This window comes from Alligator sinensis, unplaced genomic scaffold (assembly GCF_000455745.1).
Source record: "Alligator sinensis unplaced genomic scaffold, ASM45574v1 scaffold937_1, whole genome shotgun sequence".
Taxonomy (NCBI): domain Eukaryota; kingdom Metazoa; phylum Chordata; order Crocodylia; family Alligatoridae; genus Alligator; species Alligator sinensis.
Window position 1 is genome coordinate 948,589 of NW_005842257.1, and position 25,216 is coordinate 973,804.

Here is a 25,216-nt window from a genome sequence, read left to right on the forward strand (position 1 = left end):
AAGCTATTTGGCTATATATTTCTTTCTTGGAAGCCACTGCCCTTCTAGGATGCTTGGGATGCTTAGGAAAAAAAGACTGAGTGGCAATCACTCAAGCGTAATCTAATGGGATGAACCCTCAAGTCGCTGTTAAAATTTAAAATATCCAATAAGACTTTAGTTGTTTCATGAGAAGTAATCAGACACCAATTTCCAGTAGACTTTAAAAAAACAACAACCCCAAACCCACCTTTTATAGGAAGTTACTGCATCATTATCTCATCTGCTAGACCTCCTATAGACAGGAATGGGAACGTATCAACTGTATAGATCAGAAACATTATAAAGCATTATAATGCACATAAACAGTTAAATTTACAAGCTAAAAGCATTTTTAAAGGACACTAAGAACCCAAGTAACTGGAACCTCAAGTCAGTCATCCCTGAGGGATCACATGATTTTGCAAAAAGCATGTATCTACATGAAAACCCAAATATACAATGGAAAGAATGTAATGATGCCATGTGAGAAATGGTGTCAGCGAGCAAAATGTCAAGTGCTTGGGAACGCAGACGTTAGAACTTATCACTTGAACACAGAACATTTAGTGCTCGAGTGTCCACAGAGGCATGAGCACCCATGTGTGCACACAAAAAACCGACGAGCCCACAAACGGAGACCAGATTTTGGACAGTTTTGATCCTGCACCACTGACATCAGCAGGACAGGCCCTGAAAGAACAGGATTCCACTCTACTCCCTTCTCCATCTACTTTGTGTACAAAACCAATTTTAATAGAAGTTACTATTAAAATCTAGCTTTCCTAGATAAATGATAATAAAAATAAAGTGGTCTAGTAAAACATTGCCTATCTATAGATTTGCTGTGATGTCACATGATCCTGAAAACAAAAGCGGGTATTAAATTTTCAATTCTTAATTCCTCTTTGGCTGCTCATGGTGTCTCTGTTTTAATTTCATCAGAACCTGACTGACTAAAAGCAGTTCCACAGGTGAGAAGGATGTGGTAATTGAAAAGCTGTTTCGACGTTTCACTGGGGTTGGGAAGTCAGCCCAGGTGGGCTGCCTCCCACCTCCCACACGATCTAGCACAGGGGATGGGGACCTAGTGCAGGGGATGGGGAGTCACCCCAGCTGAGTTGGCTCCCCATGCCCTGCCGGATTTTGCACTGGGGATGGCAAGTCAGCCCAGCTGGGACCAACTTCCCATCCCCAGCCTATGGTCAAAACGTTTTGATTAGCCTCATTTTGTTTTGAGGCTATTTCAATGGCCTCTGTTTCATTCCGATTTTGCTGCTGCGACCTCGAAATTGGTCGAAACAGTGTCGAAACAAAATGGCAGGTGAAATTTCACACAGCCCTGCTCACTTACTCTACCTGTCCTCATGAAGCAGAGCTCAAGCAAGGAGAAATAAAGAACTAATCACCAAGTTCTTTTTTTTATCTTGGTGCTCACAAATAACCATATCACAGTGCGGTACAAAGGCAAACAATAAACTTTGCTAAGCAAAGTCTAACACAATAAGAGAGTTTTCTAAAGCAAGTCCAATATAACAATAGAGCTGTCTAATCTGGATGCCTAGCAAGGGAAAACAGGGAAAAGCTGTTGGAGGGACTTTCTAGGGGGACCTAGTGCCTTTTACTGTAGGTCTCTTGTGCAAAGCTGGCCAAAGGCCAAAGCAGCCAGAGATAAAACAGCTGCTGGAGGCACACTGCAGTGTGAATGACCACAAATCAGATACTTATTCCTGTGACTACTGGACATGTTTTTCCTTTCAAATTACCCTGTCACAATTAAAACTGGGAATGGGAGTCAAAAAGACACAGAGGACTGAATACACAGGGAGGCTCGTTTGTCTCAGTCATATGGAAGGTCGTTGGAAGTAAGAATCAGAAACCACTTGGGCAGCAGGACGAGGCAGCTTTCCTGCAACTCCTTATGCTGCACCTGTTCTGCAGATAATCAAGGCTGTCAGTCCAGAACATTTCACAAATACGAAGCCATCTTTGATCAAAATGCAAACGGGATGTCAACACCTACCCTGATGCCTGGGAGCCCACCTACCAGCAAAAGAGTGAATATTAAAAAGAACTGATAGAACAACACATTCTCTTAACTAATTTATGGAAATCACTGAATTACTGTATCTACTTATTCAAGCATGCATGGCTTTAATTTCCTTTTCATTCTTGATCATGCTTTCCACATTATGTTCAGAAGTGCAGAAACCTAATATAAGAAACCAACATAATGTCCTTCAGCACCAAGCCAAGTCGCTGCTTTTTCTGCAGCTGGATGTTAAAGCATTCCCAAGCATTTATTTGTCTGCTTTGATCTACTCTATCTTCATTTGTTCAGTCTTAAGTATTAACTCACCCAAGCATTTTGACTTAAAGAAATCTATCCGCTTATTAGTGCGCACAGATTTAAAACATGGCTCAAATTAAGCTTAATTGTAGAAGTTATAGGACCTTAAAAATGTTCTGCATCAAATTCATTGCATTCTTTTTGCTGCTTTTTTTTTTTTTTTTTTTTTTACTCTCCAAAAGTTTTCCTTCCACTCTTGTAGACGCATTTATTACTTCCCTGTCCAAAAAGTATTTTTTTATTTTGTCCCTGATGGCTGGAAGGGATCATCCAGATATTTCAAGCCAAACAATTGTTTTCGACAGTCAAAAATGTATAGCAAAGACAGAGGTGCTAAAACAATCACTATCTGTACTAGCATGATACAAAAATCTGGAATTAAGCCTGGTTTGCAACCATTCTAGGGCTTCTGCTCTATGGTCATTTTTCAAAATATTGACTTTTAAAAGCTCTTGGACCTCTTCACTCTAGCAGGTTTGACACATTTTCATTTCGCACCTATTAGCTCAAAGACTAGGTCTATTAGCTTATGTGCAAGCAACCTGTGACGTCTTATCTCTCTGCCCACATTCCTGGTTGTAGATGTATACCAAAATATACTTTCCAGCACCCATTCACTAACCCTCACAGGACGCACTCATGTCACACCCCTTATTAATCTTCTTGAGCAAAGGGCTTGGAAGTGCTAAGCGGCTAAGTAGCCATACCACTAAGCCTACCACCCAAAGGCAGATATGGGCCCAACTGCCCTGGGGTAAGTTCAGAGCCACCAGTAGGACAGAAGAGGGCTCCATCTTTTATGAACTGCTAGGCATCTGAAGAACGCAAAAATCCCTCCCAACTCTCCTATGCTATCACCATACATCCTACATGGTTGACTGACAAGAGAAGCAGCACTGGTCCCGCTCTCAGTTAGCAGCCATTTGTGTCCTGCAGGATGGGCAGCTGCACTGGCTAGCTTCAGTGAGGGTATCTCCTTCGGTACCATTCACATTGTAATACTGCTCAAGCAGCAGCAGAATCATGGCCAAGGCATGGAGGCTCTAGAATACCACACTCAACTGTTTGCACTCCATTCACATTTTTGAAGCCTGCCTTCACAAAGAGAGGTAGTGAGCCAAGTTAATCTGAATACAATCAGAAGACAGGGTGGATATGCACCTTTATAGACTAAGACAGAGAAACTGCACAAGCTTATATGGCTTATTTAGTTAATCTTTAAAAGTGCATATGTACGATGCCTTGTGGCTTCACAAAACTATACAGGAAAATATTTTTAAGGGTCATTGAAAGAGGACAGCCCTCCTTCAGGGAAGTTTCCTATTAGCTGCTGAGAGCATTGCTTAAACCTTGCACCACAGCACCACACCCAGGGGTACCCTAAGTTTTCCAGAATGTTTCAGTAACAATTATATCAATTAAAATCTGAATAATTCATGCTGCTGCAGACTAAAGAGGAGGGGAGAGGGGAGATACGAGGATGCCTTACTTAAATTTTGCTGGAATTTAAAGAAAGGCAGCTCGCTCCTTGCTTCTACAAAAATAAAAAGCCTCAGCTCCCCCTCTAAGTGATTTTCCTACAATAGGCTTTTTAACTTCACTTTCCAGACCATTCTTCATTGTCCCTTTCTGTCCCACTATATTCCCTTGAACTGATTTTGCTTTGTGTTCTCACTTGTTCTTTTATAATCGGTCTGATTGCAAGCTGATTGATCCCAAGACTCACCTTTGCCCTCTTGGAAATAACACAATGTGGTGTTATGTTCCCAGATTATAGAACTCATTTGAGGTATATCTCTTGGGAAAAGCACACACAATTCTCTTTTGTGATGCCCCTAAATCATGTTTTAAAACTCAAGCCTTTTGATTTTTTCTTTTCTTTTTTTTTTTTGTCATGGTGAGGGAGGATGGGCAAGAATGTGCTACTGATGTGTCATTCACTCACTGCAGACTTTAAATGTCATGTGATACCCATACAGTAAATCTACTTACACACACATACACACACTTTTGCATAGTTATTTTCCTGGAAAAAAATAGTCTTTCACCATTAAAGTCAATAATAAAACTGCCAGTAGTATCCATGGGTCAGGCATGGAGTAGTTACCACACTGCCCATCTGGTTACCAAGTCAGTGTCCAGTGTCATCCAGCCTTTCCACATCAAATTCTGGCCATTCCCATAGAGATTTCCACCAGTGGGGTGTCTGGGGATGAGGAGTCTTCAGACAGGATACAGCTAGCAAAAGACAGCTTTATCTTCAGATACTGTGCTAGACAGCCCAGAAATCAGGTTCTAGTCCCATCACATTAAGTGGGCAAGTAGAATTTGAAGGTAATCTTGATAAATGTTATGCAGTCAGATTAAAATCAGAAAACTTCTCCAAAACAATTATTTGTATTGAACTCCTTAAACAAATACTTATGTTTACATAATAAATTGGTATAATGGAAATGTATTGAGCATCCACACATTTCTAAGACCAAGAGACATGCAGTACCTTTGTGCGTCAGGAACCAATTTTCAGAGTTTTTTAATCAAGCTGTGCTTGGATAAAGGGTAAACTATAACACAACTGCAGATTCACTTCTGCTGTTGTCAGTGGGCTGGCTTTCAATAGGCGCCTGCCGTTTTGCATTCGTAATTAATTTTAACCAAAATGGGTCCATTTTGCTTATTTGCAACTTCAAAGCTTTAAGAAAGGCATGCTTTCCTGATCTAAAAATAAGGCCTTTGAAGTATCTGATGAAAATAGAGCCACATAGCAATATACAATTGGATAATCAGTTGCAGGAAATACTTCGCAAAAGTAGTAAGATTTTTGGTGCTATGTATTACTAACCCAAAAAGGGAAATGGAATATCTTCTCTACCTGAATTAAAAATGTCCCTGTTATTTCAAATTTCTTCAGGGGCAATTTAATATTTTGCTTAACTTCCATATTTGCTACAACTGTTAAAATTATATTTTCCAAAAAATATAATGCTGTAGAAATGCTTTTCGTATTTAAATATTGCCAGGAAAAAATGAAAAACCATCATCACGAACAAAATAAAAATGTCCTACTCATAGCATGTCTTCCTATGGATTTGCTGTGTACTTCACCCAAATTTCAAGTTTCTGAAATATTAAGACAAACCATGACCAATGGGATGATCAAACTTGCCTCTGAATTCTTAACTATATACATCACAGAAGTTTGTCATTTTTGCTATACACTGGTATTTTTTTTTTTAAGTGTTGAGAGTTTCTTATACTTTATAGAGAGCATTCAATTTAGAAAAAGTTCAGCATATATGTTCCTGGATTCTCTATTTTTTTTTAAATAGGAAATTAGCATGAAACAGAATTGCTGTTCAGAATTGTTTGTTCCTGCGCTTTATTACCTGAAGTCCCATCATAATAAATGCTTTAGTACCTAATTATATCATCACAGGGGATTATGACTTGAGCAGTAAGAGCAGTACAACGTTCCTCAGCAATAAAGATATAAATGTCCACAGTACTAAAGACATAAGAGATACAGAAAGAAAGAACATATAAACAGAACTTGGATACATACTAGATATGCAAGACTTGCTTTACTAAGCTAAGGTGGGCCTTAGTAAGTATTTCTCATAGTGCATTACATGTCATCATTTTTGCATACTATTTTTAGTTTTAGTAACATGTTCTCCCACTATTTTAAAATAAACCTTGATTTTAATGAGATGGTTTGAATCTTGAATTAAGACAAGGTACACTCTCAGCAATATGCCCATAAACAAGACAACCAGGTAATTCCTTACGAGTCAAAACTGGGAGAAATTAGTTATCATCCTGGAGTATTCTATAAAGGCACGCTCCAAAATATGAACTGAAATAATATTCTGTGGGGCAAGAATAAAAGACCAAAGTTTACGAGTTTCTTCCTTTCTTTTGCACGTCACTTTTTTACTACTATTTCCTGTTATTCACGCTGGGCATTCACACTGCTGCCTGCCGTCATCAGATCCCAAAGTAAGAGTCTAGAATACCATAGGCAGTATTATCAGTGATCATCAAAAACTGTGGCCTTGAAGTGGATTTCTACCTTTCCAACATCACTGATCAAACATTTCAGGCAAATGAAAGTGTATTTTAAGGCATGTTTAAAACAAAGCAATCTTTGATTTTTTGCTTCCTTGAAATGCAGGCACATTCGCTGCCTCTGCTCAGGCATTTGGAATGATTGAGACTTTCAGACATGTGGAAGTTCACTGTACAATAAAAGCTAATCAGCGAGCTGAGGGAGTAGGGGGAGCAATCCTTCATCAGAAGCGTGTTCTTCTAGTAGCTTTTTAAAACACTGCCTACCTACCAGCTGATAACATTAATCAGGTGCTAAGTGGCAGAGGTCACCATCAAAGCCAATGCCAACTCAAACTGCCTACTCGTAAGAGAGAGTACAGTAACGAACACAGCAACGATGACATTCAACTGTTGGCAGGCAAGACAATCTGTAGGAAATCAAAAGTCTTCAAAGTACTTTCATACTAGCGAATGGGAAAAAAAAAGGGGCAGGAAACATGTCTTGGTTATGCAGTTTGAGCTTCAGGATGAGTGGGCATCAAAACCCTCTCAATTCTCATCCTGACTCTAGCTCCAGTTTCCTTTGTGGCACTGGGCACAACACTTAATCTCAGTCTCAGACCAACCACTGCTGTTGGAGCGCTCTCTACAAGACATGCCTGTGGCTATAAAGAAAGACCGGTGCTCAAGCAACTTCGCTGCTGTTAGGTTTTGTGGGACCAGGTGGATTTGCTGCATTTCATAGCTTGAAAAGCTTTGGTCTCCAATAACCTGCAGCTTTAAGACCAAACCATAAATCTTCCGTTCAAATTTTGTTTCCATTTTAACATATGGATAAATGTGAAAGGTGAAAATCCAAATGTGGAGGGAGGCAGGGTGGATTTTAATGTCTTTGCAAGCAAAGGTCTTGGGGGGGGGGTAAATAGAATCAATTTATAACAAAAGGTGAAGTTCCTCAGAAAGTTCTCTCTAATGCTATCCTGGGAAGAGGGAAGTATTTGGGATGTGTTAAGGAGGCCAGCCTATGTGCCACACTGTCTGAGTCTTTGGACAGCTGAAGGTACAGGCAAATTGGTCTGACCAAAAAAATCTCTCTATCAGATGCTGCTAAGAGGGGGAAACTTTCCGGCACTTGACAGCACAGAAAAGATGCAATGAGCAGCCTAAAACAGATAGGGATGGTGGACCCTTGTTTGCATCCTAAGTGACATCTGCCTGGAAGAGTAGGTTTCATGATTCAGCTAGCAAATACCTTGTGAGACAGAGCTCTGAGTGCAGCACTGTAACAGGAGCGCGAACGGTCTCGGGGTAAGTCGGAAATCGCATCCAGGTGTTGCCTCGCCGCAGTGCAGAACACGAGCAGTTCTGAGTAGCACCCGCCAGGATGAATGGAGATTGTGCTCCCAAGCTCCTGTGGGCACTATGAAGCGGGGAGGTGGAAAAGGGAATTCACAATCCATTTCATTTTAACAGGTGAAGCCGACTGTTTCCCCACTCAGTGTGCTAGTCTTACTTTGAAAGTGGGGACATGGTCACACCTCTTTCCCAGGCCTTTATTGGAGCTTTTCGGATGGGGTGAGCAAAAAAGCAAGCAGCTCTGGGAGGGACAGGGAGGAGTGGGTCATGACATAGCTAGGGAAGGGTGAAGAGCCTTACCTTTAGTGTTTAAAATAAGAGTTAAATGATATCATTTCCCCTTCCCCCTCGTTTCATTCTAGATTATTTTAATATGAGCTATTTGTAATTACTCTGGCAAATAAATTGTGGCAAAAAAATCACATAAATGATTTCAACTAAAGAAACTCTACAACATAACTACCCGAGAGTTTCTTCAACAAAAAAAGTGTTACTTACATATTTCTGAAGCTACCTTCACACTGAGTGAAGAGAGTATATACTATCAGCAGTTACTAAGTGGGCTACAAAATCGCCCCTACCTCTAAAGCGCTGCTAATATTCATCCAAACCCTACACTTTTAACCAAGAATTTAAGAGAAGGAGGTAGGTACCATAGGGAAAGTAGCTACAGTAGAAATGCTTCTCTCTTGCTCTGACACAAACTGAGACTATTGCTCATTTCCTGTAATCCCCTGAGTCTATCTATTCTGGTAATATCTTCTCATTTTTCATCTTTCCCTGTTATTGTTCCCATGAGTTTGCTTATTGTTCCTAAAGCTTTCTAAATGCACAACATATGAATGGGTGTTTTTAAGTTGCTGTTACTGATACTCTCAAAGTATCCATCTATTTTCAGACAAATAAAACTCTTTCATTTACAGTTTAATCATAAAAACCTAATTCAGTTTGGAACAAGGGATATCATTTAAGGTCCACTGGATCCTGAAGGTCAGTCTTCTGCCTGCTACATAACCTTTAAGATAAATCCTCAGATTTATTACTGTAAATTGCTTGGGCACTTTATAAAAAGTCACATATTCATTCTAAAGAGCGAGGAAGCACATCAGAAAGTTGCAACGTTTCCAATGCACCTTGTACAGTGTCGTTTAGCTGATAACCACTTGCATATAACCTTTGGTCCTTCACTTGAAAACAGCAAGAATCACCTTTTTGCTATGAAAAGCAGAAAAATGAAGCCTGAACCATTAATTTTACAAGATGCAAATGACAGAGGTAACAGTTAAACTACTATGTCTTCCAGAGCTGTTCAATCTTCCAATACTAAAAATATGAAGTAAAACAAAGTTTTATGCAATATATATGCACAAATACATGTTCGTCAGAGCAATATTACAACCCAGATACCAAAGCAACATTACCGCATTTTTACAGAACAAACCTAATTTTGAATTCTAACTTGTGATCAAGGGCATTATATTCTGCAGCAGTAGAATTTGCCACAAAATCGTAAGACTGAATCGAAAAACGAAAAATGATCTATGGACCCTGAGATATTAAAAAAGGAGCTTTGCATAAATGAAAAAGTCACTTTATGAAAAAAATTCCCCATGTATCCAGCCAGTGTTGAGGAGGACAGTCTCAGAACAGCGTTATGAGTTTTAGAGATGCTCACTTATATATGCTGTCTGGTTACCATTGGACACTGGCAGAGCAAATAAAAGCTAGTCCAATATCTGAGGATGGAGCACTGTTGTAATCTGGGAAGTCTATGAGCCAGCAGAGACAGAACGCACCAACTAAAAAAGCAAACTGGTAAATTCACCCAGGAAACTCACACTTTGGACGAAAGGGGGTATTCAAAGCCCTACTACTTACTATTTACTCTGAATCTGCAAAGAAACAAGAACCACCACAAAGAAATCTGTCCTCACAAACAAATGTTTATGTGAACAGGATTCCTCCTTTTACAGATCAACAGGATTTGGCCATTACCTAAGGACATCATCAACAGCAGCAGTAGTAGTAGCAGAAATCAAACAGAAAAAAACCCTTTGAGCATCACATACGTTGCCATCCTGCAGTGTTGCTCTTCAGTGTTTTGACCGATCTGTTTTTAATTGATTCTAGTAACTGGGTTTCCAACACTTCCCTTTCATCTCCACCGCTAAGAAATACTTGCGATTTTCGCTCTACAGTTTCCGCTCCTTAATTTCATCAAGTTATTGATCTGATTTTTATCTGGACAACAATTCATTACAGATCAGTCCTTAATGACCAGTTTCTGTATTACCATCATAGGCAGAAATCATGGCATAAATCGTGACTGGTAAAGTCCCATATTTTATTAAAATACTAAGAAGAAAAAGCTAACTGATTCAGCAAATGGCTAGAAGCTTGCTTCTTCAGCAGAGCCCATTAAAGAAGGGAATTTGCTGGAGCAGGTCCTTAGGGTATACACTTGAAGCTGCAAAGAAAGATTGAGGCAGTAATGCACTCAGTCTACAAAAGTTGTGTTCAGAGATTCAACAGGGGGTTGTTCAAATAATCCCAAAATAGTGTGTCAATGAGTTGGCCAGGAATCAGCAAAATAATATCCCTAAAAACCAAAGTAATGGACAACTCACTTGGGGAGGAGGGCAAGTCCTCCTTGTCCTCTTCCCTCTGGTGACATACTGAATATTTTGAAGCTCTGGGGTTTCAAAAAACGAAGGAACCATTACACCTACCCTGACTTAGGATGGGTAAGAAATGGGCATAGAAGAGACCATGATACCCAACAGAAGCTCAAAACTCCCAAGTATTCCTCTCCACATCCTTTTTGCAGCTCAGCTTGTAGGCAACACGATCAAATGGAAGTTAAACAAGACTGTTGAGCTAATATATGTGTTAGCATGTGGCATACCAATTTACATGAATCTAAGAAGAGGGTTTTCCCCCTTTTAACCTGGGGGGGTTGGTAAAAGCCCCTCATCTTGGAATCAACTACAAGGCAGGGAAGTACAGGGGTGTACCCCACCACCACCACTCCTGCTGCTGTTTCCCCCATTATAGCACTGGGCAGGGGATAAATTTAAAAGAACCCTCCAATTTGTAAGATTTTCCATGTCTGGAATCTAAATATTGGAGGCCCATCTTAAATATGAAGTAATCTTGGATTTGTGTAAATTCAGTATTATTGACAAACACATTACAGCACAGAGAAAAGTAAACACATGGTGATCAGAGCAAAGTGACCAATAAGCATGCAATACAGGAAGCTTTTTGCCAAGAGTACCATGTTTTTCCTTTTGCTTGAAAGAATTTCACTCTTGAATCTTCCGACCACCATTCACAGCCTACACTTCAAAAAAGTAGACAAGTAAATAATAGCATTCACCATTGCTTTTATCCTACAAACACCTAATCCAATGGTTCACAAACTTTTTAGACTCAAGGCACCCCTCAGAAAATGCCAGCTCTTAATTTTCACTTGGTTTTTTTTACTACAGAAAACTAATAGAGTAATTCTTCTCTGGCCAAGAACTCAAAGTTTTTAACACTATGGATTCCTATTTCAACTCCCTGGGTTTATCTTGTGAATCATATGTCCATACCTAACAGTGCTAACATTGTGTGGCACCCTACTGCCCTGGCACCCTGGCTGAAAATGACTATCCTAACTCAGCACTTCTCAAACTAGAAGCAACAGCAATTACAAGTGGGATTGAGAGACCCTAATTCTCCATAGCCTGCAATGAACAGGGGCTGACAACCTACAAGCTGCTCTGCAATACTGTCCCTGCCCACGTTCAGCTCTCACAGTGGGGCAAGGGCAGGCATGCAAGCAGTTGCTGAAGAGCAGCAAACGTGCAGTGAAAGTCCCATTCCCTGTCGACTGTAAGTACCCAAAAAATTACTACAGTATGGGGTTGCCCAAAAAAAGCAGGTCTGTTGCAGACCGGAGGAGTTTGGGGCCTGCTGAGTAATTCATTGGAAGGTGAGACAAGACAAAAATACACAATAAATCACACAATAAAAGCAGAAAAAAACAGCTGCTTTGCAGGGAAATGTGAGGCTCAACCCTAGATAATGCCACAGACACTTGAGACCTCTTTCTCCTATTGTCTTTATGGCACAAGGATCTGCTGGTATGGTCCTAATCAGAAGATCAGAGCATACAATTCAATTTCCCAAGGACAGATTATCTCACTAGGGCAAAAAGTGTGGTGTTTGCCAAACATTTTGAAAACATGTCCCCATATCTGCTCTAAACAGGTTTATCAGAATGTCTGGTGGAACCATTAACTATTTGTAAATTAAACACAGAAGAGATGAAGCAAATGTCTGTTTGCGTTACACAAGGAATTGCTATCTAGTTTTGATACTCGCATGCTTTTTTGGAAGCTGAGTCTATTCCTAGAGTTGTCAGAAGACCTTACATGAGTGAAAGATGTCTGGTGGTTAGCCTGAAACTTTCCTAGTTTTGCATTAAAGACATTTGGAAAAATTTTAAAGGGGACTCCTGTCACTTTACCACCGCTTTTCAACACACTCAAGGTGGCATAACATTTCGAGGCCTTCTTGAAGACCTGTTGAACCTACGTTGTGGAAGGAGATTCTCCACGTTGGTCGGATGTAAAATTAAAGATTCAGAGTGGTCTCCACATATTTGCCCCTTGCAATAAGACCCTGAAACCTGCCTGGAGCCTCCTGTAATAATTCAGTTTCAATTACTCCTTGTTTAAATTCAGTTCACTATTTCTAAGACTATTTTGAAAACACTGCACAGTCCCAAAGGGCTCAACCCAACTCCCATTCAAGTAAACAGGAGACTTCAAAGGGACCCATTGTACTGTTAAGCTACAAGATTGAATTTTGCTACAGAGTGGTCTCTGGAGTGTTTTTCAGAGCACTTTACAAATATTGCACCAATAAGAACAGGCCTGAACACCCTTGTCCAGGGCACAGTGGACAATCGAGATCCATCTTTTATTCTCCTGAAGTACCTGATGCAATATGAACCCGGAAAGGAAGAAACACTGAATAATTTATCAAGACTATAAAATAAAGGAATCAGGCTAAAAAAAGGTCCACTTAAATATCTGAAAAGGTAACTCACAGCAGAAAGTAAAAAATATATATTTAAGAAATGACTTGTTCCTTTTTTTATTGGGAAATGATGCAATGTTTCCATGTGATAGGGTCAAGTACTATATATTGCTTCTTTAAAACAAAGTTATATAGAAGAATGTGTTTGTTCCTGAGGATTTCAGAAGCAGTACCATCCGCTTACACTCATAAAACTTGTTTCAATACAGTAACAAACAGTGCAATCAGTTTTGGCAACAATGGAAAACATTCTAGGAGGGCTGTATAGTATACAACACCCAATCTATATAAACAATGTTCCCACAAATAAATCCCTAAGCTTAAGAGTGACTGGTTTCAAGTCCCAGAACAAATATACTCATACATGTGAGGGTCTTTTAATTAGAAATGGCAATCCAAATATTTAATAAATTGAAATATTTTTGGAACTTCATGGTGCCTGGAGGCTTCAATCAGAAATACAAAATAATCATAAAAAAATAATGCACAGGTATAATATCTTTGGTTAATGAGCAACCTACAACAATAGGTATTAGACATGTCAATATCTTGACTATTTAAGTCTATGCCCATTAATTTCAGGTATAAGGCATGTAAATGTCTTGACTATTTGAGTCTATGCCCAATCATTTCAATGGAATAAATGCAGGGGCTGCTTGTACAGTTTTTATTGAAAAATAATGGTCCTATACTGCTAGCACCCCGTGGCAGGATGATATCTTCAGCTGTGTTTTGTACAGCTCTGAGCACTCTCTTGAAATGAATATCGACCGCACTTCCATAACCTCTGTTATGAAAAGCATGTCCTTGCAAACCAATTTATATCCAATAGTCAAATAAGATACTCACCATCGCATCCCAATTAACTAGAAAAGAAAGTAGATATAGTTTGGAACCAATATTTCTAGGTTTACAACACAGTCAACAGCGAACAATATGAAAGCTTCCCTCTAATTAAAGGATGTTCCTAGAAGACACAGACCTACTACTTCTTTTCCAGGGACAAGTTCAGTGCCGGTAATATGCTTTAGCTGAAATAAGACTCACAGTACTGTTTTAACAAGCATGAACATACCCCTGCAGTAACACTCGCGGTGCAGAACTGACTACCAACATGCTTTGTTCACTCGAGAAGACTGCTGCAAGTTGGGAAAATGCTCACACTCAGAAGTGTGAACCAATAAAAATTCCTGTGCAGTTGCCGAATGGATAAAAAGGTGAAATAAAGTGGCTGGCTGCAAATCAGTCCAAAATACATCTGGCCAATTTATCATTATTTTTAGATCTTGAGCTTCACCTTGCTGCCCTGGTGAATACAGCATTCCCATGAACTTTGATGGAAGTTTCGTGTCTGTTAAAGGCTGAAAAGGAAGGCCCATTAATTCTGTTTCATAATATCACTAAGACTTGTGCAAAATGGCAATTAATGACCTCCTCCGGCAAGCTTTGCCCCACAGGCCGAATCACAACCTTAATTTTAAACAAATACACCTCTCACTGGAGCCTATAGGAGTTGCATTCCCATAACCAAGAGGAAAACTCAGTTTCCCCAAGTCAAACAGCCTCAGGCATAGTAACATAACCACAAATATATTGCCTTTCTTATCACAGTGCTCAAATAAAGTCTTGATAACTAGGAGGTTAGTTATTTTTAATGCATTCCTGCAAACACCAAATGTTAACAGCAAGGTTAAGTGGTCTTTCCGTTTCAATTTTCTTTATTCCTATCGTAAAATTTGGTACATACCGGCAGTCCTCGGGACTTGCGACACAATTGGTTCCCGAAAACCGCGGCTTACGTCGCAACGTTGTAACTCGGAGACGATTTTCTCATAAGAAATGACGTTATAAACGGGGGATTGGCTCCTGAACCCAAACCCCATACCCTATTTTCACCAAAAATCACCAGGAGTTTTGTACTCGATCAATTATAGAGGAGTCCTATAGCTACATTAATGTATTTATAATGTAAATAGCTATCGTATTGATTTGGAAAGACTTCTTTGAGGTGACTCTGCCGCACTTTTTGCAGCGCTCCTGGCTGGAGTCCCCTCGGGAGGCCTGGCCGTGCGATTTTGTGGCGTCTCATCCGCTTTCTTAAGGAAATTCAGACAGACGCTCTCCAGGGAGACGAGCGACACCGCGAACTCGCTCGCCGGCGTCGCGTCGCGTCGGATCGAGCGTCGTCAAGTCGCAACTGACGAAGCGGGGTGTCGATTGATGAAAATCATAAGTGCAAAACATCGTAACGCGAAACACCATCAGTCGTGTTACATACTACACCGAGTTCTTCCGCTATTTTGAGCCGTTAATAGCCGTTTTAATTAAAGTATAACTCCCCCCCCCCCGCGCCGGTCAAATAAAGATTCACAAGATGAGGCTAAGCAGCATTAACGCATTTTAAAATTCGCATTAGGAAAGCTATGAGTGAAGACGGGGTGAGAGAAGGGAAATAAATTACCCCAGACTAAACTATGGGAAGATGGCTTGTCACCCGAGTTAAGCCGCAATATGGCTAGGGCGGTGTAAGTTGCGCGCGCGTTCCCCGCGGCGCCGTTGGTGAGGGGTGACGGGCGGGGGCGACGGAGGTCCCTCAGGACCGGGCCACGCCACGCTACCTGGGGCCGGAGCGGGAGCGCGAGCATGGCGCCGCCCCCGGCCCGCGGCCTGCTTGACGCGTGTGGGCAGCGCGCAGCCACCCGGTACGTGCCCGCCCGCATTGCGGGGCGAACCGCGCGCAGCAGCGCGCAGCCCCGCGCCGCGCACGCCCTGGGCGCCGCCATCTTCGCCCGGCCCCGCCTCAGCCCCGCGCACAGGCCGCGCCCACACAGATGCCGGGTATGCCCCGTACACGTGTCGGCAGCCTCCGCACTGCTGCCACGCACCTCCGGAGAGGTGCCGGGTATCCCCCTATAGATGTCAGGCACCCCCCTCCCCATATTGCTGCCAAGTGCCCCCCAGAGAGATCCTGGGCTCCCCTAGAGATGCCAGGCACTCATCAGTAGATGCAGGGTATGCCCCTATAGATGCCAGGCCCCCCTATAGAGGGCAGGTGCCCCCTATAGAGGGCTGCAAGCACCCCCAGAGAGGTGTCAGGTTCCCCTATAGAGGCCAGGCACTCCCCCAGATAGATGCCAGGTATCCCCCTATAGATGCCAGGCACCTCCCCACTCCCCATATTGCTGCCAAGTGCCCCCAGAGAGATGCCGGGCTCCCCTAGAGATGCCAGGCACTCATCAGTAGATGTGGGGTATGCCCCTATAGAGGCCAGGCTCCCCTATAGAGGGCAGGTGCCCCCTAGATAGCTGCAAGCACCCCCAGAGAGGTGTCAGCCTCCCCTATAGAGGCCAGGCACTCCCCCAGATAGATGCTAGGTATCCCCCTATAGATGCCAGGCTCCCCTTAGATAGCTGCAAGCACCCCCAGAGAGGTGTCAGGTTCCCCTATAGAGGCCAGGCACACACCCCCACACACACACACCCCATATTGCTGCCAAGTGCCCCCAGAGAGATGCTGCCCTGTCCCCTATAGATGCCAGGTGCTCCCCCAGATAGATGATAGGTCTCCCCCTATAGATGCCAGCTCCCCTATAGAGGGCAGGTGCCCCGCAGATAGCTGCAAGCACCCCTGGAGAGATGTCAGGCTCCCTTACAGATGCCAGGCGCTCACTGGGATAGATGCCAGGCATCCCCCTATAGGTGCCAGGCTCCCCAATAGATGCCAGGCATCCCCCTATAGGTACCAGGGTGCTCTATAGATGCCAGACCTCCACCTGGATATAGGCCAGGCACCCCACCTCAAATCAATGCCATGCACCCCCCTGACCGGTGCTGGGCACCCCGAGATGGATGCACAAGGCCACCTCTTTGCTTCCACTCAGTTGGGTTTTTTTGACTCCAGAAAAATACTAGCACAGGTTTGCTGTGGCCAAGAACTCAGACCATCACGAGGCAAAATGCTTTCTAGCGCTGCAGATTCCTGTTTGAAATCTCAGGACTTTTATCTCACGCATCACGTTTACACACCCCATTAGGCTCACATCGTGTGGCACCTCGCAGCACCCTTGACCAGCTCTCAAAGCACCCCAGGGTGCCCTGATTGAGAATGGCTGCTCAAAGCCTTTTTTTGCAGTCCCAAGGTGAAGCGTAAGCACTGAAAGCGATTCCAGGGCACAGATATGGAGTGGCTCCATTGCTGAGACGCCTGTTTGAGATCCCTGATTTTCAGTCCCTCCTCATGACCAACCCTCTGAAAATCAAGCTCTTTACAATAAGCATTACAGCGAGACGTATGCAACCTCTAGACCTCACTAAAAATATCAGCCCTGACTACAGAGAGAGGCAGGCCACCGGAGCTGAGATTAATATCCCCACTACAGATTTTAAGAAGAGAATTGACCTAGTTCTCTAATTGGATGGAAGATGCAAATCCTACACCTCACACCCAGGTAGACAGAGGGTTGGCTGGTATGGTATAGTTGGAGACGGTCTGGTTTTGAGCAGAGGGCTGGACTAGATGTCACCTGAGAGATCCCTTCCAACCCTAATTTTCGATGATACTAAATCATGCCACTGTGTTACAACCAGGCTATTCCTTGTGCAGAGAAATGTGCTGAGCCTAAAACTCTTCCTCTGTACGGCAAAACCCCCATATCTATTATCTCAGCGGCTCCTTTCACAGCAGTAGTATTTTCTTTCTGATACACATCACCAAAGCTCATCCTTTCATTTTAGGACTTCAAAAAGATATACAACTATTAGGTACCCTCTGAGATAATAAGTAAATATTATCATCCCTGTTTTTATGACTCAATCTCTGTAAATAGTGGGATGAAGGAAGGATTTCAAATCCTATTCTCCTTATGCTAGAATTTGATGAGAGGAAAAGGAGACCTCTGCTGTGAATGCCAAAGGCCCATCGACAAAGATGGCATGTTCCTACAGAAAAAAAAAGCTTGGGGGAAAAAAAAATCAGGGTTTCAGTGGAGTCCCGTTAACAATAAAAGAAAAATTACACATCCCTTACAAAAATTCTACAACTTCATAAAATACAAGTACTGGCAAATACTAAATTGAACACTTTTGTTCCTGCCACCCATATTTAAGTTAAATAATGTGTTTCAATAAAGATTCTGAAGATGCTAGTATTATATTGTAATGCATGGTACTCAGAGTTAACATAAAAATGAATGGAGGCCTTTTCTTATACCAGATTGTGCACAGCCTTCAGTACTATGCTTGAAGAAATATAATTTCAGATTTAGTTTCCTGATTGTGGATTAGTGAGCATACCGTTATCCAGCCACCCAAATGATATTGGCTGGTAATCTTATATGTATATGTAGTAGGTATATAAGCTTTCAGACAACATATGTGGGTTGCATGCTCCAATAACATTTGATATTTGATGAGAAGCACTTTCACTGGCTTGTAAAAATAATGGAGGTATCTCTACATTGTATGCTTTCAATTGTTTAGATCAGGGGTGTCAAGCATATGACCTGCAGGTCAGATCTGGCCCATGGAGCTCTAGGAGCTGGCCCATGAGTCTCAGACCAATCCACGTGCAGCATGTGGAGCGGGTCTGTCTGGTGCATGGGCTGGACCTGGTGCTGCACACAGCACGGGGTTGGTCTAGGGCGCACCTGTGCCAGCCCAGCCCTGAACATGGACTCTAGGGCCGGTCCAGATCAGGCCGTGCAGAGCCAGCATGCAAGCTGGTCTGGTTGGTCAGGCTCCAAATACAGCACAGACCCCATGCCAGTCCCCTGTGCTACATTCAGTGCCCATGCCGCTAAGTCCATCCTGCCCACCACATGCAGCAAAAGCCCCAGAGCAGGGCTGGCATGTGCTACATGCAGGATACAGGGTTGGACTGCCTGCATGCACTGAACACAGCACAGGGTGTGCGCTGCATATTGCACCCCACCAGACCAACCTGGCATGCTAGCTCTCGTGCATGGTCACAGTCCGGCCCGCAGACTGGCCCAGCAACCTTCATCCAGCCCACAAATGAGTTTGACACCCCTGGTTTAAATTTAGCAAGCAACAAAAACATTGAATATCCAATTTTGGACACAAAGAGCTGATTTCTACGCAGGGCATAGGCAGGGAAGAGAAGGTATAGGAACCCCCATCTCCCCCCACCCAACCCAATGCAACAAAAATTCTGATGTGGCACTCAATGTGGTCAGCATTACCTCTGTGTAATGCACTTGGTGTTACTGTTCGGTGCCTATGGAAGCAACAGACTCTTCCTGGTTGGGGCTATATCTCAGCTCCCAGCGGCCTCAGTTGTGACAGGGAGCATATTGTGCTTTTTTCATATAGCCACATCCTGTAATGTCTACTTAGGTGGGGAGACAGCAAAGGAATTAGTGTAAACTCGAATTTCAGGATTGAGGTCAAAGTCCCTACTTTGCTGCATGCAGTCCCTCCAGCTCTCTAAGCTTGCTTCCTGCAGCTGTCCTATGCATATAGCACTTCAGGAAACTGTTCTTGGCCTTCTCCACATCTCCTCCAGCATGCACCAGGCACGCAGACTTTATGCAAAGCTTTTGCTGCTGCAGCTGGGATTTGTTTAGTGTAGAACAGCCACTGACAGTTTTGAAATTAAAAAAGATTTACAGAAACATGCTGGAAGGCATTGGTACACAAATGATTGTTCAGTCCCAATGGCTGGCAATTTTAATACTAAAATACTTTTTAAAAAGTTACCTTATATCGTCAACTGGCATAATTTTAAGTGTTCTTGCATTTCTTTTTCTTTACTGTGGCAGGACTTGGTAATGTGAAATAACACACTTTTTCTCATATCCACATAGATGACCTACCTCCCAAACCATTTTTCATTAAAGATGTCTGTCAGACCCAGCACATGAATGATGTATCCAGTAGTTCAAAAAGGTTGTTTATCATTAACTTTTCATTTAAACATAAAATCATTTGACAAATACAAACTCATTATAACCAGCAGAGCTGAATGGAATTTTCTTTCTTCCTTTAATAATTTTTCCAAATAACTTATCTGAATTCATGCTGATACATGTCAGGAATAAAATCATTATTACAGCAGTTAAGCAAAAAGCATTTAGATTTTTATGGGTAACATTGTTCTCTAATTTAGAACGAAGGAGAATTAGACAAAAAGCTGCTTTCCTTATTCACGTTATCAGTTCCGTTGACTTGGATGGGATCCTTCTGAGTAAAGTGAGCAGAATTTGCCCTTTTTGCTTTCATTTTGATCACGGACAATATAAACACTCCAATTTGTGAGTAATTTTCCTCCTTTCTCCAGGTATTTTAGACAATAGTATGCCAGGAGCTTACTGTCTAGCTTGTGATTACATTTGTATCAAACACACAACACTAAAAGCAATTAATTTCCACACCCTTTTCCTTGTGCCGACTTTTTAACTATATATGTGGAAGAGGAGATAACGCTAAGCCATGCTCTGGTGGGACTTTATGGTAAGCCCTGCCAAAAAACTTGCTACTATCAATGTGAGAAGTAAGGCAAGGACAGAGAGCTAGTGGTACTTGAGGTCAAAGCCAGAATGAAAAGGCTAATAGAGAACGTCATTAACCCAAGAAAGAAATCATTAGCAAACAAAGGCATTTCAAGGGGACGAAGTTAGAAAAGTTTCAGGGGAATAGTGGTTATGTAGGACTCTTGCAACTGCATGCTGTAATTGTGGAGGATGAAGAGCACTGAGACAACTGGACAATACCACCCATTTCAGACATGGTGCCAGAAACAAGCAAAATGTGTGAGAGAAACCAGGATATGAAAACTCAACTCCTTCATGGGCCTAGCTTGGGTGGCTGAGTAGGCAGAGATGGGAGAACAAGGTCAGAGCCTGAAGGGATTGATAGTGCTGTTGGCCCCTAAGTGCCCAGTGCTAATAGTTCACTCATCAGAGACTGAGCTTCTCTCCAGATCCTACGCCCACCTCTTCCCCCACATTCCAGCATCGTCCAGCCCTCGATAAGAAACGGTCATGGCATCCAGTCAGATGCAGCGGTGAGTGCATGAAATAACAGATCAAGGTAAACACCAGTACAGTAAAAAGATGGGAAGCAAAAGGAGGGGTGGAAATAGAGAATGAGAAGCAAGAAGATTGGAACATAACACTGGAAGTAACCTCCTGGGTCCTGTGCAGTCCCCTGCTGCCAGCAGCAAACACATCTCACGATCCTTTTCATACAGAAAGAAGGAAGCACTTGGGTAAAGGAGAGTGGTTCATGGAAGCAAATACCAGATGAGCAGAAGCTTCTGAGGTTGGCAGGATAGATTTTGCTTGCACTGTCTTTAGTCAATCATGAGTGGCTGGTGCCTCCTGAATCTGGGGAGGCACCCGCAGAAGCCACCGCCCCTGTCAGGGTGGGCATCAGCCCTACTGACAGCATCAGTGTCAGCCATCAGAGGGGGCACCGGCCGTATCGGGGGGGGGCACATGCACCCCCCCTGTGCCTCCTACCAGCTGCCTATGTAGTCAATTATCGTATGGTCTTTACCTGCCACTGCAGATAGGTTATCAGCACACATTGAAATAATAGAAAATGAGGGTTGGAAGGGACCTCAGGAGGTCACATCCACTCCAACCCCCTGCTCAGAGCAGTACCAGCCCCAGCTAGATCATCTCAGCCAAGGCTTTGTCTAGTTGGATCTTGAAAAACCTCCAAGGATGGAGCTTCCACCACTTCTCTGGGTAACCTGCTCTAGTGTTTTAGCACCCTCCTAGGAAGCATATCATTTTGGCTTCCCCTTCTCCAAATTTCAGCATCTTCCCTTGTATTCTCTCAAAGAGCTGTGTATAATGAAGCACTACAACACAGCAAAACACAACAACAATCTTTGTTCCTGCTGCCATAGTCAGCCACACTGGGGCTACAGGTACCACAGTGATGTCTATATTGTTAGGTTTTATGATCGCTTTGACTTTGGTAATAATGACTGGAGGTGTGAGAAGTTTTTTTTTTCCCCCTTTATGATTAAATATGAAGAAAAGGATGGAAGTGAACCACTTTTCGTGCATGTACATTTTCAGCAAGAAAGGCTGTACCAAAGGGAGTAATAACTTCACTATCTTGGTATCCAACTGTGTGCCTGTATATGAAAGGAAACATGAACAATTATTATGACATAAATTAATTGGCTGAAAATGGTCAAAGCGGTATATTTATTTATAAAAGAGCTGTATTACTATCCCTTGCCAAAGGTCTGGCATATAATAAAGCAGAGAGAGGAATTAAAGATTGTCAGCAGAGAATGACTTTTGGTCTATAACACTCAGTTTCTACTATGTTGAGCACCCTAGATATTGTTGGTAGAAAGACAATTTTATTGAACTTCTGTCAGAGACAATGCAGGACTGTGAATACAAAAAGATGTTAAGATCTAAACTGTGGGATAGAGTGGAGGAAAATGACTTCTCAGAGGCTGGGTGGGCCTCTGATAAAATGTGCCTGTATCCCCTCAAAGACTTTTAAGAAGCCATTTTAAAATATAGACAATCTAAATTCAAGGGAAAAAATGTCTAACAGAGTAAAGAGAAACTGGGAGCAAAGGTAAATAGAGTAGCAGCAAATAGTGTTGTGATGAAAGGGCAGTTTCTAAAGTGTGTGCGCTGAGTGATTCAATTTATTATTCAACCCAAACATTGTATAAAGGACATATGATTTGTCAAATAAGCAGCTAAAGAGTGGATAGTGCAAAATGGTCCTAAACTTTATATTTTAAGACCTTACAAGCCAAACTTGAAATAAAACAATTTTCTGGGGTAGAAGTTAGTTGGAAAGTTGGTCAGGGTATGTGTTGGAGGTTGTATATGTCCTGTCCCATGCCACGGTTCATAGGGCTTTACCTGGTGTAGACCTTTGTGTTGAGCTGGGATCCTTTTAGCTGGCATTATAGTAGTTTAGTGGATCTTTAGCTGTGTTAAGTTTAAGTTAGGCCATGTTAGTATAAGTGAGCCGAGGTTAAGGGAAGTAACATAAAAGGAAATGAGTCACAGGGAAAGGCAACTTTTTGAAAAGACTAGCCAGTCTAAAAACATCAAATACTGATTAAGTGTTCAGGTCACTGTATTCTAGCTCCATCAACAGGACAACACAGGAATGTCTCCTTTCTGGCCACATCTCTTGAAGTTTGCATCAAGTAATATTGTAAGCCTTTGTTTGAGGAAGGAGATAAAAAGGTCAGGGCTCTGAGATGTGTTCCTTTGGCATCTTTTCCAGAGGTTCCAGTCTGCAGACATAATGAAGATCCAGTGCCTCTCCCGATGCCTCCCAATCTAGGTAAGATGTCTCCAACAGGCTGGTCACCTGCTAGAATTTCTTAAGATTTTCAGAGGTAGAGATTCTAAATGGCAATAAGACTGCTTATTTCTGCTTAGATCTTGAAAGTATATCAAGATATATATTGTGTTCTTTATTTGCTAGCAATATTCATAACTGGAGAATTGTAATAAAGTTGGCTTTTGCATTTACTCCATTGAAGGACTGGTTTTGCCTGAGAACAGGGGCTGTCAAAAGAAATCCTCAGAGCCCCAGATCTGCTCTAGGGGCAACAGTGGGCTTTACAGGATCACCTAGAACATGCAGTAATGCCTTTAGCAGTCTCAGAACAGTGGTGTGTACTTATTTATATGGTGGTGTAAAACTGATGACAAGATGGTGCTCTTCCAAAATCGTCTGCCTACCAATGATAAACACTGTAGTTGAAATTGTGGTCTCGTGCTGTGCAAAGCAAGAAGTGGGAGCTTTTTTGCGTAGAGTGCAATCTGGGGGCTGCTGGATTATTCTATGACTGATTCATGCAAGTGAAAAGTACTTCCATAACCAAGAAAGCTATGGAAATTAGGGATGCCATATGTGTCACATATAAGATATGAATGAGTAAGCATCTTCTAACTTATTTGTTCATTTATGGGGTGGGTGAGACGTTATTGCAAGTTGTCCTGATTTGTCACTGGGCTCGGAGTTGCCTTGTTTAATTATTTCTTGAAACCTCTAGAATGCAGGGTTGCTAATATGCATGGGGTATTTGTCCCTGATGAATGTTCTGGATTTTGATGCATAGCACATTGTGGTTTTTTTCTGCCATGCGAAATATTGATTTAAATGCAGTGTTCTATGCTAGTTAGTTTGGGGTCAGGGGCTGCCATTTCTGTGGATTGTGTAGATGGCTGGCTGAGTTTCTGTATTTCAATAAAATATTTCACTTAATCCACTGTTTTCCCCAGTCATTTCAATGGATAGGACAGAATCAAGTGGTTCAACACACACAGAGCTTCATTAAACTCACAAATGCGAGCAATGAAAATCTTAAACGTGAGATCACACCAGCCACAAGCAATTATTTCACTCTACAGCAGTGTATAAATCATGGCAAAATGTAAAGCAGGATTCAAACTAAAATGTGCTGTTAGAGAAACCTCAAATGCATAAGAGCACAAGTGGCAGCAGTGATGGGGATATCTGCTGCATGCACTCCCCATCCCTATTCATTTTTATGCCTCCTTTCTCTTGGAGCATGGGGTTGGGTAGTATCACGCAGGCAAGGAGTGAAAGGGGATCGTTTGATTTCTCAGTGATGCCAAGACAGAGCTCATGCTTGTTCCATACAATTTATTAGAACTCCTGCACTGTCTGTGGTTCCTGGTAGCATGCAGAAGATGGATGAGCAGGGCAAACCTCTAATGCTATAATATTGAGACCCTGGAGTGGTGGAGAGGTGTAAAATAGCATTGCACTTATGCTTGAATGTGCTACCATTGAGAGGTTGGCCCTACACAGAGTACATTGTTAATGTCTGCACCAATCCACTCAGAGGCCATCACCAGTGCCCGTACCAAAACCAACACAGATTCTTGTACTCAAAGCTCTAGGTGCCCCACCAGGTCCTGGTCCTGCTCCCTCTTTGTGGTCTGTTTAGTCCCCAAACTGCTGCTTTTGCTCCATCTCCTGCCATGACAGCCAGTTTCAATGGTCCTACTCTTTCTCCAGTAGTTTTGTACCTTTCCTCTTCATCTCAGAAGGCATTTCTTTTGGGTGCCTTGCTGCACATCTGTCAGCAGAGCCTGGGTGTCCATAACCTGTGCTTTGGAAGTACTTGCAATGATATATCTATCTATCTATCTATATAGATAACTCTAGATAGATAGATCTAGACAGATATAGATAGATAGATATTTACACACGCACGCGCACACACAGAGAGAGAGAGAGAGAGAGAGAGAGAGAGTGTCAATTCAAATATTAGAAACAGCTCCCCACCACCCCCATGAGACTTCTGTGTCACTAGGGCACCGTTTGCAGCTGCTTCCATTTTCTGATATGTCATTCCTGC

General features: G+C 42.4%; 2 protein-coding genes across 3 annotated transcripts in view; one reads left to right on the plus strand and one right to left on the minus strand.

Moving 5' to 3' along the window:
• The window catches only part of SUCLG2 (succinate-CoA ligase GDP-forming beta subunit), a 165,381-nt gene extending 150,633 nt beyond the window's left edge, over window positions 1–14,748 (minus strand). Inside the window, exons 1-3 of the mRNA XM_025208842.1 lie at window positions 14,613–14,748; window positions 13,715–13,731; window positions 7,671–7,838 (exon numbers count right to left, since the gene is read on the minus strand). Coding sequence (XP_025064627.1) covers window positions 7,671–7,838; window positions 13,715–13,731; window positions 14,613–14,748 — 321 coding nt within the window. The remainder of the gene's footprint in view (window positions 1–7,670; window positions 7,839–13,714; window positions 13,732–14,612) is intronic.
• A 690-nt stretch (window positions 14,749–15,438) lies between these two features.
• FAM19A1 (family with sequence similarity 19 member A1, C-C motif chemokine like) overlaps window positions 15,439–25,216 on the plus strand; it is a 443,754-nt gene continuing 433,976 nt past the window's right edge. Inside the window, exons 1-2 of one of the 2 annotated variants that reach the window (XM_025208862.1) lie at window positions 15,451–15,567; window positions 23,104–23,163. The gene's annotated coding sequence lies outside the window, so the exon portion shown is untranslated. Of the gene's footprint in view, window positions 15,568–23,103; window positions 23,164–25,216 lie in introns of both variants that reach the window. The other variant, XM_025208863.1, reaches the window with a different exon arrangement.